This window comes from Euprymna scolopes, chromosome 31 (genome assembly GCF_053919585.1).
Source record: "Euprymna scolopes isolate OS-2025 chromosome 31, ASM5391958v1, whole genome shotgun sequence".
NCBI classification, from domain to species: domain Eukaryota; kingdom Metazoa; phylum Mollusca; class Cephalopoda; order Sepiida; family Sepiolidae; genus Euprymna; species Euprymna scolopes.
Window position 1 is genome coordinate 38,643,727 of NC_136512.1, and position 18,249 is coordinate 38,661,975.

At 34.2% G+C, this 18,249-nt stretch overlaps 1 protein-coding gene across 13 annotated transcripts in view; it reads right to left on the reverse strand.

The window, feature by feature from the left end:
* Positions 1-18,249, reverse strand: part of LOC145255699 (agrin-like) — a 2,182,525-nt gene that overhangs the window by 137,686 nt on the left and 2,026,590 nt on the right. For all 13 annotated transcript variants that reach the window (XM_080114282.1, XM_080114279.1, XM_080114278.1 and 10 more), the window contains 2 exons: positions 4,094-4,206; positions 2,445-2,594 (listed from right to left, as the gene is read on the reverse strand). In XM_080114282.1, coding sequence (XP_079970408.1) covers positions 2,445-2,594; positions 4,094-4,206 — 263 coding nt within the window. The remainder of the gene's footprint in view (positions 1-2,444; positions 2,595-4,093; positions 4,207-18,249) is intronic.

The window sequence follows — 18,249 nt, forward strand, 5'->3', positions numbered from 1 at the left end:
TCAAAAATTGTTCGAGAAGAATCTACATAGACTCGTTGTGCAATGAATAAGTTGCTCAGTCTAACCAGTTCTTTAGAGGTTGAATGTTCAATCCTTAGTACATGCAATACTAAGATTATAATTAAGAATTTCTTTACAGATTATGGCTGAAGGAATGAGAGCAATCTACTCCCATTTATTAGAAAAGGGCTTGTTTAAGATTCTTCTCAGATTCTCTAGTTTGACATAAAAATCCCCGTCATGAGAATAACATCCAACATGCAAACAATAGTCGGAATAATCTAAATAACACAAAAAAATTATAACAATAATAAATAGTGGCATGCAGAGGTTGAGGCTAATTCTTTCATTTTATACTTCAAAGACTCAAGTATAAATCCGAGTACTGAGAAGCATTGTGAGAAAAAGATACAGTTTGAGCATAGTTAGATCCTCACCCCCTAATTTAGATGCTCTCCCTTTGTACGCCACTGTAAACAAGACAAAATAGCAAAGATCTGAGTAAAAAAATAAAAAGTACAAAATTCACTACAGTTATTGAGACAAGAATACCAGTGAAAAATAATACATGAAGAAGAAAAAAACAAATACAAATTTACAAGCAAAGGAATGATTTTTGCAGTCAGATTTTTGGTAAATATAGTAAGTATGTCATTTGGACTTGAGAATAATATAGTAAACTGAATTCAGAATTAAAAGATAATAATAATAGAGTTTCAGATTCAGACAAACAGATACCAAGTTTTGCTATTTCTAATGAAATATTGATTTTGTAGGAAGGAAGATATTTGATAAAAAAAAATTAAGAATTAGACCTGTTTTAATTTTTTTTATGTAAATTTGTTTGTATAATCGGACTGGTTTTCTCATTTTGGTTGTTCTGCACATTTAATCTTTCTCTGAAGTCATCAAATCTATTAAACCTATCTTTAAGACGCACATTACACATCCATCGTATCATATATAATTAATTATTCGTCGTCATCATCATCATCATCATCATCATCATCATCATGGAGGTGATGGTGGCTAAGTGGTTAATGACACGGACTGACAACTTGAATGTGCCAGGTTCAAATCCAGTTCGTTCATCAGTAACATTTTCAGATAGGGATGTTGGCAACCTTCACATGATCCCTCTTGCAAGTACCTGATGTCTTTCTAAAAAGAATTCTAACTAAAAAGATGTTGGGGAAATGAATGTCAACAATAATTATCTGATTTATACGAAATGAATGAATAAAGTTCAACAGTAATAACAACGATCATCATCAATTTACATGCTGCCATGCGTTGGATGACTTTCTTTAAAAGATAAACTCCAAACTAACCCATCGCTAACCAGATCTTTCCTTATTTCTCTATTAAGCTCAAGTTCATTCTTATCATTTCTCCAATGTTTTCCTTGTCGCTATCCTGGGAACTGAACCTGCAATCTCAACTGCTATTGAATCAGCAAACGTCATCCATTCTTTCAATGTAGTCCTACAATGAAAGTCTCTTCTACACACAGCTCTAAATTTATAATCTTTCTCTGAAGTCAAGTTCTTTATTTATAACTCTTTCTTTCAAGTTAATTCTTATCACTTCCTCCCATGTTTTATTATGAACTAATTCTATCTCCTCTGCTCTACATCTATTAAGTTAGAACTCTCATTCTGTCAATGTGGCCACATCATCAAAGTCTCCTGTTCTGCACACATCTTATACTGTCCAGATTTCATCTTTATCAGATCTATTAAGCCTATCTTTACGACTCTCATAACACACCCATCGTATCATTCTTATATAATTTCTACCCATGTAATGCATATCCTTGACCTTTACTGACCAGCTTTCACTTCCATATAGCAGTACACTGAATACACATACCTGGAAGCCTCTTCCATCATTTGACAATGGTAACACTCTTCTGGTTTAGGAATGGTAAAAGTTCCCTGAACTTACTCCGTCCACTCCTAAATCTTGCAATCAGAACCAACTCGTCCCTATGCTCCACTGGTCTCACACATTTGAATAACTTTAATATTTCTGCCATGCAAATATACTTTCCTTATATCTGTGTTCTCATTTGTCTACATTATCGTACGCTTCCTGCATACAAATTTTTCATTTCAAAATATTAGTAATTCCATTGCACTTGTATTCCTAATGCTTCCAAGTGTCATAAAAATGTGAGTTGCATCCGACTCTCATTCCAAACTTGGCAAGGAGTTCATGTATCATTCCTATACTATTTCTCTCCATGCTACGCATGTCCTCAGCTCTTCCTTCCTAATTATTAAGTTAGCAACAACAAAAACAAAAATCTGACTGAAATTGGCAAAATAAAAAATAATTTTCTCAGTTTCTTACACATTTTTTTTCCACTTGGTGTCAGAAACACAAGGAAACTTGCATACTCTAAAGAAATTTCATAAAAAGATATCGGATCCGTTACTTACCTACAATGCAACATTTTGCAAGCATTGATCGCTTATGGCAATAACTTCCCGGAGGACATATATTCTTATTATTTAGGCAATTGTAATCATGGCCCGTCAGGGGGTTGACAAGCGGCATGTTCCCATCACAAAATTCTTCCTCTTCCAGATCTGAAAGATAGAAACAAGAATTTCTTACGTTGCACAAAAAATATTGTTGTATCTATTTTTCTGGCTTTCTTCTCACAGACATCTTCATCGTTATCATCCATTTTATATGTCAGACGTTGAAGGACTTTTAGAAACAGATTTCAAAACTAATCTATCTCTGATCAGACTTTTATATATCCCTCTTTTTCTCAACTACAGTCTTATCGTTTCCTTCCATGTTTTCATTGGGATTATCTAGCTAATTATCCTACTACATCAATTTTTTACACTCTCCTCTATTCTTTCAATGTAATGATACCAATGAAATCTCCTGTTCTGCACACACCTACATATACTGTTCAGATGTAGTTTTATTTTGAATTCATCATATCTAAGCCTGTCTTTAAAACTCACATTACACATCCATCGTATTATTTTCACATTATTTATTTCCATGCAACGCATGTCTTCAATTCTCACTGGCCAGGCTTCATTTCCATACATCATCACATTGCGTATACATGCCTGCTAGTCTCTTTCATTAATATATAGTGATAATGCTCTGCTGGTTAGTAATGGAAGAAATTCCCTGAACCTACACCATCCACTCATAAGTCTTGCAATCACACTAGCAACTGTTCCTCTGTATACTCCAATGCGTTGCCAAGACAATTAGCTTGCGTTTTATTTTCTTGTTTTTTACTTTTATTCTCCATAAGCAAGGCATATTGCTATTGAAACATCAGGGATTACAGTGATAGGAGCTAGATTCGTAGGAAAGCAATCTAAGTGAAGTTGTGCAGCAAGATGTTTGTCTATTCCATCTAAATTTCTGCATGTTGGCTTGGTCGTAACAAGGAGCAAGAATCCAATCGGGAAACAGTAATAATAGCTTGCTTCCTCGAATGATGTACCTTCACAATTCTTTCCTTCTCTGTGCTCCCCAACAGCACTAACATGAAGAAACTTAAATGTAATGTGAACAAACATCTTTTTCCCAACTCTCCAGTCAGGTTAACCCTGTAAATCTAGTTCCTATCACAGTTGTTTGGGATAAACAAAAGTAAAAAAAAAATAATCCATTTTGACTATTAACTGACAAATAAAATATTTTACACCCCACTTTTATGATGCTATATTCTCCGCATATAAACACACACACACACACACACACACACACACACACACACACACACACACACACACACACACACAAATACACCCACTACTTAAAAACTAACCAGCCAGAACTGCTTGCTTTTATAATTCCCTTCCTGCTCGTAGTTTAACCGACCATAAAAACATGCAGAAATTTAAATGTAATATGAAGAAGCATCTTGCTGCTTAACTCTGCATCCAGGTTATCTTCTTTTATAAATCTGGCCCCTATCTCAGTAACTCCCTGCACTTCAGTGGCAATATACCTTGTTTGGAATAACCAAAAGTTTTTTTAAAAAATGTTTTAATCTTTGAGTTTAAAACTTAGCAATTAACAAAATAAAACCAATTAGTCTACAAACCTTCACAATTCTCGATTGATACAGAGCTGATTTCCATCTGTAGGTTACAGGATTCCAATTTCATTAAGCATTCATTTGAATATGTTCTTCCATCAGAGCCACATACACGAGACCTGTGAGGAAAAGAGAGAGAGAGAGAGAGAGAGATAAACAAACAAAAAAGTGAATAAACGAAATATCCATGCACAGAGTTTCTTTCCTAGATTTTCTCATCTATGGAACACGTTGCCGGCAAATTGCTTCCCGGAGAGCTGCAAAATCTTTAAATAAAATAAACACTTGTCAAATATAATAAACACTTCAACTGAAGGACTGTGGCATAGCGAATAAAATATTTGTTAAAATTCAATTGTGTGTCACACTCTGGAGGTCGATGGTTCAATCCTTAGTTTGAATAACTCTCAAAAAACTTCTACCCAGTCATGATTGATTGAACGAGAGCATGCTACTCCCATGAATTAAATAAAGGGTTCCGTTTTAAATTTCGTGTAGATTCCCAAGTTTGACAAGGTACCTGAATAAGGTCATAGGTTACATTGAATTAAACGTTGTGAAAATAACAGTCAAGATGAGAACAATAGCCCGAATAATGCAAAAAATACAAATTATCGATCCTCATCTTAAATAATCAGAAACATGATAAACAATGAGGCATTAAATTGTATTCATTTCATTATCAAAATATTAAGGTTGACTAAGGTCTGTAGGACTTTAGATGAGCTGTGTAGATTATGTCTACAAAGAAACTAAAAATCTTAAAGTTTAACTGTACGAGTGATGGATCCAGAAACTCATCATTATTCAGTTGACAATCTATCCATCTCATTAACATGTATCCTCGAGTAGCTTTAAGCCTCGATAAATGGTGAATCATTAGTAAATAAAAAAAGAAAAGAATTACTGACCCCCCCCCCAAGAAAATATTTTAATTTTTGAGTCAGTTGATCAAGACAGAAGTGATGAGCGCCAAATCGACGGCATGGCACATGTTGAATTTCAAGCTGAAAAGCCACTTATATAGCATTCTACTTGCTTCAACCCTATTAAAATGTCAGCAATTGCAGAATCTGCAATCAATCCTGGCACTGCAATTCAGTTCACTTCAACCAGAATAAAATGACAAATACAGTTTGCGAATTGACTGTTTCGTTTTCTAACCAAATTTGAGATATTCTTCATGATTCATATAGGATATTGGATAAACGAGCCCTGAGAGACTGCTTGGATTTTACAGCACATCTGTCTAGCTACCATCCGAGGCAATGTCATGTCCATTATGACGTCATACCGCAATATCTAAGTTATGATGAAGTGTACAAAATAATTTTACCCCCATATGAAGGTAAGTAATTAGGGACCTATTGAAACGCACGTCTATTTTGTTTCTGAATTTTAGGGATGAAGATTGATTATTCTCATTCTTTGGACTACTATTCTCATCTTGAGTGTTATTTACACAATGTGTTGCCTGATGTAACTTCCGACCTTTGTGTATCTTGTCGAACCTAGAAAACTTTCTATTAAACATGGGAATCTGCACGGAATTTTGAATGGAACCTTTTGTTTAATCCCAATCCACAGGAGTAGCATACTCTACACCATCTATGCTGATTTGGCGATACGCTTTGTCATTGACTGGGTGATGTCATCCATGAAGCCATCAACCCGGCCCCGCTGCAAGGCGGGAAGAAACGTCGTGGTGGACAGCAGAAGACTTGGATCAAGACGGTGAAACAAGACTCCAAGTTGATTTTGGGTCCTCACATCTACGGTCTACGTCGCTGGAACCGCAAAGTGCTCACGCTTATGGCTGCTGCGATATCGGATTATTGGGCATGGTCAGCTGCAATTCGAAATGTGACTAATGCAATGAGTGGAACCAGCTCAACTGATCAATGGTGATAGCCGAAACAAGTAACAAGCAAACAAGTAGCATGCTCTCATCCCATCAGCCATGTCCATGTACAAATCTTAAGTAATTTGCAAAAGAAATAAACTGGCTTAAAGTTGAGTGACTTCTTGAGTTTTAACTCTTTATTAATCAGCATAGTTGTTAAATGGAAGTAGATGAATTAGAAAATCTTATGTTAACATACTCATCATCATTATCATCATCGGTTTAACGTCTATTTTATCTGCTAGCAATTATAGGATAGCTTTTAGAAATTAACTTCCAGACTATCCTCTCTCTGGCCATATCTTCATTAATTTCGCTTCCTCTCAAGTTCATCATTCTATGTTTTCCTTGACCTTCCTCTATAAAGTGAACCTGCTACTTCAACTGTTCTACATTTACTAAGATCAAAGATTTATATTCTTGACTAGCTTTTTAGAAAGTAAAGAAATCAGAAATGTCTAATTCTAAAATAATCACAGACTGATTTGATTGTGTGTTATATCGAAGAGTTTAATAAAATCATTGTGAGATATTCATTTACATTTTTCACTTGAACCAACAATTTAAAAGTAAGTTAAAAGCAAATTAAAAGAACAGTTTTTTTGAAAACGATTATAAAGTTAAAATGTTTCCGATTCCAATACTGATTCCGATACTGATTCCGATACTGATTCCAATACTGATTCCGATACTGATTCCGATACTGATTCCAATACTGATTCCGATACTGATTCCAATACTGATTCCGATACTGATTCCAATACTGATTCCGATACTGCAAAAAGTTGAGATTTACCGATTCCCAATTCTGATTAATTGTCCAAATACCAGGAATTACTGAAATAGTAAATGTGATGTATAAAATGTTACAGACTAACTGTATTAACATTTGATTAAGATTGATGCTGTGACAAACTGAAGAATTTATCGAACTGTTGACATGACTAGTATTGAAGGGTTGGAAAAAATGTCTCTTGTTGAATGACTCTTATCTTTCGAAGACGGTTCCATATTCATAAAGAAATCAGAAATGTCGAACTCGAAGGCCTTTTGTTTGTTTTCACTGCCAAGCAGATGGAACATCAGTTGCTTCTGATAAGAATCTTCATCTTGGATATAAATTCTGCAAGACTAAAAAAAAAACAAGCGGCGAGAATACAAGATTAAAAGTTCACAAGATCTTCAACAAATTCCTCCTGTTTTATATTGAAAGATTTTTCGTTTTATTTCAGAATATGAAGATTCACAATTTCTGTTACCAGCAACTATATGAGCCCCCCCCCTCCTCCCTTGACTGCCTATATTTGCTAGGCTGGGAAGACGGTCTCATGACACACGAACATATACTGCATTACTCCTTCCCTCAAAGATGAGGTGATGACTAGCAGAATGGTATCAGCAAACGAACATACTATCCTTTAAAGGAGGACGTAATGCCTGGGAGAATGGTATCATGACAAATGAACATATTCTACATTACCCTCATCCAACCAAAAATAAAACGGAGATAATGCCTGGGAGAATAGTATCATGACGGAAGAACAAGAATTAATATCTGAAAGGATTGTTTCATGAGAAAAAAATACACTCCTCATCATCAAAAAAGGAGGTAATGCCTGCGAAGGCGGTCCACTACCCCATCTTAACAGAGCATTGAAAGATAGTACATTAGCTAGAAATTGAACAATAAACTAAACTGAGCATTAAGTATAGCAGAATAGTGCAGTAATAAAAGTAATTTCGTGGAAGTAAATATAAAAATAAAACAGGATGTAAGACTACAGTGATGTGACAGGGAGAAATCTATCGCATTAGTGATCCCTTTTTTGCACTCAATCGTAGAGAGAGCGACTAGTGGTTGGTGTACTAGTCTATATACAATAACAATACTCCATGCATGAGCGAATGGTGGTTTTATAGAAATATAGTATACTGGTGTGGAAAGTTTATTAGCCCGGTAGAGAGAGAGAGAGAGAGAGAGAGAGAGAGAGAGAGAGAGAGAGAGAGAGAGAGAGAGAGAGAAAGAGAGAGAGAGAGAGAGAGATCATTTTCTTTGCAGCAAACTAGTCAGTATCTTCTATGTATTTATTCCAGTTCATGTTGTTGGTGAATGTTTAACCCAGAAAGAGTACTCTCAACCATGGCAATTGTTGGTTGGTTAGGTTACTTATAATTGTTAAAGGAAAGGAACTTTGTCTTCATAACATTAAATAAAAAAAAAATGATAAAAATGATTCCGGAGCTATATCTGACATTTTTTCTTCCTAAAAATACTGGGCTCTACAGCCTGCTGGATCAGTCCAACCACAGTTATCGCCACTAAGTATATCTGTATTTGTTTCATTTTATTTCAGTAGAAGTTCTCAGAAATCAAACGGCTTTTTCCTGGGGCTAATACCTGATCTCCATTTGAGATACATAGATATTTGAATATTCTATTAAAGTTTTCTTTAGCTGTTAAATGTTGTGAGTAAAGTGTTTAAGAACATTAATTTTCTTTTCCCCAACTCATCAGTAACTTCTGTTATGCCTTGTGATCTCTTTGCTTTACTGAATTCTAGGACAAGTATTTATCTAATCTAATGGAGTATCAAACTTAGCAACAGCACTTTAAGAAGGTGCATCATTCTTTATATAATTTAGTGTAGGCTAGCCAGACCGAGTGGATCTTATTTGGGCTTCATTATGTTAGTTTAAATATTTAGTCAATATAGATTTACTTGTAAAAGTAATTTGTCGGGATTATTTCACCAACAAGAAGAGGGGTGGGGTAAGAAAAGGCAGTAAGGGCTTGCAATGAAATGGTGACGTTGCTTACAAGCAGTCTTTTCTTTTCTTGTAAAGGTAACAATTAACAGGTAACGTTTGCCGAACAACAGTAACGAGATAATCAGTCTAAGAGACGCCAACCGACTAGCAAGCTAGGTAACTAGCTTCTTAACTAATCACTAACTCGTAGTGAGACAACTCCTTTTATACATACTAACTCTCAGTGGTGAGAATTCCAACGTGATTTCCAACGAGATTAGAATGTCTATTTAACTTAGTAGGAAATAGATACCCAGTTTTTCAGTAACGGCAAAACAGCAATTCAGTGTCTTTTCTTCCCCCCGACCCACCCCCGGTAAGTCAAATCAATTTCAATTCTTACAAATTTCATGCCAGGTTGTCCTGACAAATCCGTGTAGAGACACGTTAGACACTCAGTGATAGTGTCGAGTAGATGTTCAAGTTCTCTCTATTAGGTATTCAAGTTTTCTCTAGTAGAGTATATTAGAAATGAAATGCAAAGTTTTAGCAGTATTCACTGATCCTAACTCTTGTTTTGCAAAAGTTGTGATTTAGTTATGGCTTGATCAAATATGTTCAAAAGTGACGCGTGTGCGTGTGTGCAGAACACATAAGCTTTAATCATCTTTCTTGCATGTTCTGCGGAAGATCTAAAAGATGAATCGACCAGGTTATGTGTTGAGGCCATTCAAGAATTAGAAAGCAGAGAGATGCCAAAAGAATCGCCATAAATCACTTGCAGCAAAATGATATAAGATCTTGCTGGAAACACACCGTGAGATTGCAGAAGAACTGACCGACACATACGCGACCATCTTGGTTTGTATTCAATGTAAACTTCCTCTCAAGAATTTTGAACCTGCTAGCTGAAAACTTTGAGAAGTAAGGAACATGATTAAGTCAAACCCCATGTAAATCTTTGTTCACAAGATTTCAACCAAAATATTAGCTAACTTGTTTTAGTAATCTAAATATGTACAAGATCAAGGGTGATCTTGTTGGATACAAGATGATGATAATAATTGAACGACAAAATAGACAGGGTGTTTAGAAGATCAATTAAATAATGTATGTAAACAAGTTTCTTTGATATATTATGGATACACTGGTTTGTATTCAATGTAAATTTCCTGTCAAGAATTTGGAACCTTCAATCCAAGAAAGTTTGAGAAAGTAAGACATAGGATTAATTTAAACACCATCTAAATTTCCTTTTGTATAGATCTGAACCAAGATATTTGTTCTCTGGCCTCTCTATATCATCTTAATCTACAAAGGATCAAGTGCAGTGGCTTGCAAAATATTAGTGATGACCAAAGTATAAGTCCTAGTACTGGGAAATACTTTTTCAATTTTCTTATCATTTTGTTCAAACTCGAGATGGAGTATCGTACTGGATGCCAAACATTCACCCACTTTTTCATGCATTCCAACTGGTTTTTAAGATTTTGAAGATTTTATCTGTTTGGCACTTGCCAGGTTATTTTTGAAATTCTTTTTCTTGAGTTTCTCTTATAATTACTGGAATAATGGAGATCGTCAAAAGATTCCAGTTTCTTTTCATATCCTACATAAGATCTTGGTGTTATGAAATGAGGAATGAAAGATTAGGGCTTAGTTTAACATCCAATATAAAAAAAATCTGTTCTGAAACTTTCTATCTGAGAAACTTTGACGAGTAAGCAGTAAGAAAGTGGATGATTAAAGTAAACTCCATGCAAATCTTCTCTCATAAGATTTGAATCAAGATATTTGTTCTCTGGCTTGTTTATATTATCTAAATATACAATGGATGAAATGTTATATGCAAAGGATCATGTGTGATATATAAAGAATCAAGTGATATCGATGGATATAAGAAGCTAAGAATAAATGAAAAAGAACAAATACAGAGTTTATCAGAATCTTTAAATATTTATACTTCGTCTCATTTGAATTTTTTGGATGATTGTTCTCATCGTTAGTATTATTCTCAGCAAATGTAGTGTACTTGACATTGTAGGTTCAATACACACTATGAAATGAAACAAAACTGCATTCATTCGAGGGGGATTAAACCGGCTACCTGCAAAAGTGAAAGTGGCTCCAAATTGTATGCATACTCTAGCCAAAGAAGATAACAACATTAGGTTTGGAAGTTCTCGTAGAGATTTTTCAACCTTTTTCCACAAATAAGGCTTAGTACTGCCTAATGGTAACCAATCTGATACCGTCCAGACTCAATGTAGCTTAACTCTGATGATCTAATATATTTATATAAGCCAATTATACTGACGCTCAATGCTCTAAACCACTTGATTATTATTGGCCACCTACTCAGACTAGTCCTCACTACAGGTGATACTAACTAAGATTAAATAGAAACTTGCTTAAGACTTCAACCTGGCCAGAACTGGCGAGACGAGAACAATCTACCCATGCATTTGCAGCGAACTGTTTAGATAAGCCACAGTTATTATTTATTATTGTTAAAAAGCTCTATCGAAAGAATATTGAGCATTTGGCATTTGAAAGATGTTCTGACTGAATCGGTTGTATTCAAATTTTGAGAGACTGGCTTTCATAGCATTATATATAATTATTTTATTTAAATATATGCATTACTGCATCAGCTGGGAATACCCAGGTTTCATCCCTCGGGTTAGGCAGGAACTAGTAAAAAGATCTGGCTTATTCAACAAATGTGATGGAGTCGTCAGGTTTCTTTAGAAGGAGACTGACAATTGTTGTAAGTTTTCCGAATTTCTACTTAATCGAAATGACGAAACCTGGGTATCTCCAGCAGACACAGGATGGCATATTATTTAAATAAAATAACATATATTTGTCGATTGTATGATTTATAATCGAGCACTAGTTTTTTTGCTAACGTAATACTCAAACTATATCTATATAAATTCAAATATATCTGTTCGTTTGTTACTAACCACTAATCTAAAGAACTGCTTCACGGATTAAAAAAAATACTATATCATTTTAATCGGATATGAGCATGTTTTTATAAACTTATTGTGAAAAATATATATTTTGTTTTTGCTAAGTCGATTTTTCCTGAAAATAGCTGAGCGATAATGAACGTAGCAGTATTGTTGCCAATTTAACGGCTTTCCTGCTCCATCTGGAGATTTCGTTTGGAATTCAGCAGGTAAAAATTTGATATACTGTTTTTTTTTTCTCGAAAATCTAAAGGTTATTGATATCCACATACTCGCAATTTAAGATGAAAAATAAATAAAAGCGCTTGAAAATACTTTAAAACATAAACAAAACTCATCCAGGTCGAAAAGTGGCTTTTATCACATGGTGACTATTTGTTTAATTTTAATTTGTTTAATTTTCTGTTAACCATTCTTAAAAATCGCTATGAAATCGATTTTATTAAGTACGTGAGGGGAGGGGCTTCCCAGTCTCTATAGTTTTAAATATGATCGAGGCATTTCCCATATAAAACTTATCCTTAAACTTTTTCATTACTGATATCCCATTTATTTTTCCCTTTTTTGAACTTTTTTTTTTTGTGGTAGGCTAAAACAACAGACTTTCTTTACAAAGTTGTTCGTTAATTTGTTTTTCATACAAAAATTATTCTTATTTTTTTTTTCATTATTAATATTTTATTTATTTTGTGGATTTACTAAATATTTTTTTCTGTTTTAACGTCTTTTCTTTGGTGGGCTTAAATGACACACGTTCTATAAAAAGTTTTCTATTCATTTTTTTTTTTTACACATAAAACTTATCCTTAATTTTTTTTTTCATTATCAATATACCATATATTTTGTCGGTTTACTAAATATTTTTTCCTTTCTTTAACATTTGTTTTTGGTGAGCGTTCATTAAAAAGTTTTCTGCTTATTGTTTTTGGCTTGCAAACACAAAGAAATGATAGGAATATCATAGTCATAGATATCAACGAAATTGCACACTATCAAGCTGGAAGAAACATTGGCAGCAATGACGCTGTATTTCGAATTCCTTCATTTCCCAATCATGAATGAAATCCAGCTATTGTTCACTTAGCAATGCATCTAGGAAATGGACAATGCATTTACTTAACTGCTTCAAATATGCATCAAATAGCTTTGAATCTACCGTCTACAACATTTACGGTTCTTTTCACATTATGTCAAATTGATACATTTATGAAAACGCTACCCTATTCGGAAATGCCTATGTATTACATATGGAATGGGAGTAGAAAACATATTCAATACGCTTTGAAAGACGCAAATGAGGAGAATTAGTCAAAGGACATCAAGGCATATTCAAAGGATCCACAATAGGCAGACTGTACACTATTTATCCCAATCAAGATGGATGTTTCTTTCTTCGCATGCTGTTGGTAAATGTTCCTGTTCCAACGTTATTCCAGCAATTGAAAGTTGTCACTGGCATTGCACATGCCACTTTTCACAATGCATGTCAAGCTCTGAATTTATTGGAAAATGATGGACACTGGGAGCTCTGCAGTATTGATGTGCAAAACATAACACCCTATTCAAATTCGTGCATTGTTTGCAATCATATTGACCACTTGGTATTCCTCATTTCCAACAGAGTTATGGAAGACATATAAATCACACAAGGCTGAAGATATTTTCATCAAAGACGCAATGAAAATGCAAATAACTACGTGGATTTTTTAGCAAAAATCTCTTATGAAACATTGATAATGATTAAAAAAATTGTGCTTAGATATGGTAAACAAATTCTCAGTCAAGTGGAAATGACATTACGAAATCAATCTGTTGCTATTTTACTTGATGTGGAATTTCATTGTGAACAAAATTACAACACTGGTTGATGGTTTTTTTTACATGCAATCAAATATATGCATAAAATAACACGTGAGCAAAGAAACATTTACTGTCAAATAATATAGATTCTGAATAACGCAATTGAAGAAATCCGTTTTCTTAAATGCGCCAGGAGGAACTGGTAAAACCTTCCTAAATAAATTGATTTTAGCAGCTATTTCATCGCAGAATGGCATACCTTTAGGTTTTGCATTATCCGGAGTAGCCGCAGCATTACTATCAACTGCTCATTCTTCATCGAAATTACCATTCGCCATGCAATTTATTGAAACTACAATGTGCAACATTTCCGAAACTTCCAGCAAATGCAAACTTTTTGTTTGGGATGAATGCACAATGAAAGACCACTCAAGGCACTTTATCGATCATTGCAATAACAGACCATTTGGAAATGTAGTAATATTGCTTGCAGAAAATTTTAGGCAAACATTACCTGCAATTCGTTGATCAACCTTAGCAGATGAAATAAATGCTTGCCTCAAATATTCTACTTTTTGGAGACATTACAAATATGCATGTTCAGCTGCTAAACGATTGATCAGCAGAGATATTTTCACAACTATTGTTGGAAATTCTGAAACGGAGAAGTGTCGGCTAATCTGACTTCAGGGCGAATTTCATTGCCTCATGCCTTCTGTAATTTAATGACATCAAAAGAAGAATTGGTTAAAAAGGTATTTCCAGATATGCAAATTAATTATATGAATCCCAGTTGGCTAGGTGAACGAGCTATTCTTGCAGCCAAGAACAAAGATGTCCATGAACTTAACAATATTATTCCGCTTAACATTTAAAGTGAGATAGTCACGTACAAGTCCGTCAACACTATTGTGGAAGCAGACGAAGAGGTTAATTATCAAACAGAATTTTTAATTCAATAGATTTGTCAGTGATGCCGTCGCATATACTGCAATTGAAAGCAAAATATATTCTGGTGCATATAAATATATTTATCAGTTCAAATAAGGATAGAACATCGATGGTGGTAGACTTTATAGATGATCTTAATACCTAGGTATTTCGAAGCTCATCAGAAGAGGAGAGAAGGAGCAAGGTTACACAATAAGGGAATGTAACATCTTGCTTAGGTACATTAAGAAGGAAACATTAGCAGGTAAACCTTAAAATATCTGAGAATAGAAGGGAGAAAAAGGCATGGGTAGGGGAGGGGTCCGGGGGATTGATTGAATTGTGTAAATTATAGAAAGGATAAGTATTTGGAGATTTCCTATCGATGCCCTATCCTTATTTAAACTGATAAATTTATATACACCAGTATTTATTTTGTCGACAATTTTCTTATTATACTCAAGCTCCACCTTACATGCTGAGTTTTTTTCATTTTGAAAAGTCTCCATTTGAAGTATCTACCACCGAGAATCGAAACCAAAACGTTTAGATTACAATTCACTTTTTCCTTTAACTTTAATGCCTGAGCAATGAAGACATGTTTGCTGCAAGGCTAAAACTTAAAACATGAACAAATAGCTATTACGTTACGCATGCATATTCGTAATGCTGTCGTTCGACCTTCATCTGGCAAATTCTAATGATCATAACGTGTAATTTGTCATTTTTCAAACCACATCGGCAGAGGAGAGTCAGTAATTTGTTGATCGCTTGTTGATTTGAAACTAACGATACTGATGTGATAATCTTCTGTAATACACACAGATATACATACATGCATATATATATATATATATATATATATATATATATATATATATATTGTTCTTATCAACTAAATAGATATAAGACATAAGAAAGAGTTGGTTCGATGAAAAAAGAAACAGAATACAACATAAGACATTATAGTTTCTCCGCAGACTTTTTGGTCGAATGAGCGATGCCACAGATATTGCCTTTAGCAGGTTAAGGAGAATGTCAGTAGATGAAGGGCCCATAATTTATTCAATAACCTTTGCATGGAAAAGCATCTCAAAGGCACCTGATATAGTGGGAAAATTCCTCGGAAAATTCACAGCTAAAAATAAAATCTTATTTATATGATGATGGATTACAAGCTTCAAGTCATGAAGTTTTCCGCAGGGAATGATAACAATAATGATAGAGTAAAAGCAATTTATGTCTATCTATCTATCTATCTATCTATCTATCTATCTATCTATCTATCTATCTATCTATCTGTTTCTATATATGTAAAGTTACACACGTTTACATACGCGTTAACATATAGACACTCATGACCCAACCCATTGTAGCAGAGTATATCGCAAAGAACACATGACCAGTAATAACTGGACTCCGTTTTTTTAACAACAGCATTTATTTTCCCGAATAAAACGTAATCGTGTTCCTTCTCTCTGAACTTCTGTTTTCTTGAACGTTCTTCTTTCCTTTTTATAGTTTTTTTTTTCTTTTCCCTTACCGTGACGTCATTTCGCACACGGTTTGGTATTTGCATATCGCACCCATACGCACGTCCACACTCTGATACAAACACACATAAACACATATATATTTGGGTATATATATATATATATATATATATATATATATATATATATATATATAGTGTGTGTGTGTGTGTGTGTGTGGGTGTGGGTGTGTGTGTGTGTGTGTGTGTGTGCTCGCTGTACCAGCGTTACCAGAGTGAAACATATTGCTGGGCAGAGGGTTTGGTTACATATTATTTAAGATATACAGAATATCATAACTTTTTCCTGAAAGTGGATCACACGTTGGATTTTGAGGTGCATAAAACACACCCATCTTTCTCTATGAAAATCGAACAGGAAATAACTCCAATAGCTTTTAGGCGAAATAACACTCATAGCTTAAATAAACTTACTTCCGGTTTAAATGCAACTTGTGCTGACTAATAATAATTGAAAATAAATTAAATTAAAAATGGCTTAAAATTAAAAATAAATTACATAAATCAAGATTAAATAATATTTCTAAATAGAACAATTAAAACAATTGTATTACACCAAATAATTCATAACATGGTTCTTTCTTTTCTATTTTCTTTAATGTGATATGAAAACGAGGTTACTTCTTGGAGACATATTTCCTTTGAATAAATATTATATATATGCTGACATAAAAAGAGTACATTTTGTACATATTAGTGAACAAACAAGAAAACGGATAGGAATATAACGTTATAATAATATATATATATATATATATATATATATATATATATATATATATATATATATATATACAGTGATGATCATATTTATTGGCACGGTAAAATAAAAGTTAAATTTTGTCTAATAAATTCTAAAAAAGGGATTAAATTAAAGAAAATAACAAAGTATATTATGTATTTTTAACTGGCCTTTCCGATGCAGCAATCGGACTTTAGAAAAAATAAATAACAAAGGAACAACAAACATAATTGCAAAAAACCCTTGTTCAAAATTATTGGAACGGCTTTGTTTTTCTTTTAGTATCAGTATAATATCAATCAATTTCCGGTTTACGTGCTTTCTGACCTTTTTTATAGCCATATTATGCTTGTTTAACGCTAATTCAGTGAATAATTTTTTTCAGATAATTTTTAGATAGCGATTTATTTAAACTATTATAAGTGACTAAATTATAATTTTCAATCGCCATGGTTAAAACTAAGGAACACAGCGAAGACGTCAGGAAGCTTGTTGTAGCATGCCATACCAATGGGGAGGGCTATGATAAGATTTCAAAGAAGCTAAACCTTCCCAAATCTACTGTTAGAGCCATAATAAACAAGTTCAAATCGCAAGGCCACGTTATGAGTTTAGAGGGTAGAGGGAGAAAAAGGATTCTTTCCCCAAGAGATGAACGGAAAATTGTTCGACAAGTAAAACAAAACCCAAGGATCTCTGTTGGGGAGATTGTTGATGAACAGAGCACCTCTGGAGTGAATGTATCTCGACATACAGTTGGTAGAGTTTTGAAGAGAGCTGGTTTAAAAGCATGTCGTCCGAGAAAGACTCCCTTATTGAAGCCTATGCACCTGAAAGCAAGGCTAGCCTTTGCAAAACGTCATATTGATAAAGATGTTGCATTCTGGAAACGTGTTCTATGGACTGACGAAACGAAAATAGAGTTATTTGGCCATAATAAAGTGTCTTATATTTACAGAAAATCTGGCGAAGCTTTCCTGCCTAAGAACACCATACCCACAGTGAAGCACGGTGGAGGCAGTTTGATGTTTTGGGGATCCTTTGCTGCCTCTGGACCAGGGCGACTTGGTAAGGTCACAGGTAGCATAAAAAAGGAAGATTATGTTAAAATATTGGATGAAAACCTGAAAGACTCTGCTAAAGAGCTCTCACTTGGTCGTCGTTGGTGGTTCATGCAAGATAATGACCCAAAGCATTCGGCTAAACTGACTAAGAAATGGCTTGAGGACAATCATATTAATGTTTTGGAGTGGCCATCACAAAGCCCAGACCTTAATCCAATTGAAAATTTATGGAGAACATTAAAATTGAGGGTAATGCAAAGGAAGCCTAAGAATCTTATTCAATTGGAGGATTATTGTCAGGAAGAGTGGGCTAAAATTACTACTGAAGAGTGCAACAACTTGGTTGTAAACTATGAAAAGCGACTGAGGAAGGTAATCAAGGCCAAAGGCTATACAATTGATTATTAAATAAATCGTGCCAATAATTTTGAACAAGGGTTATTTT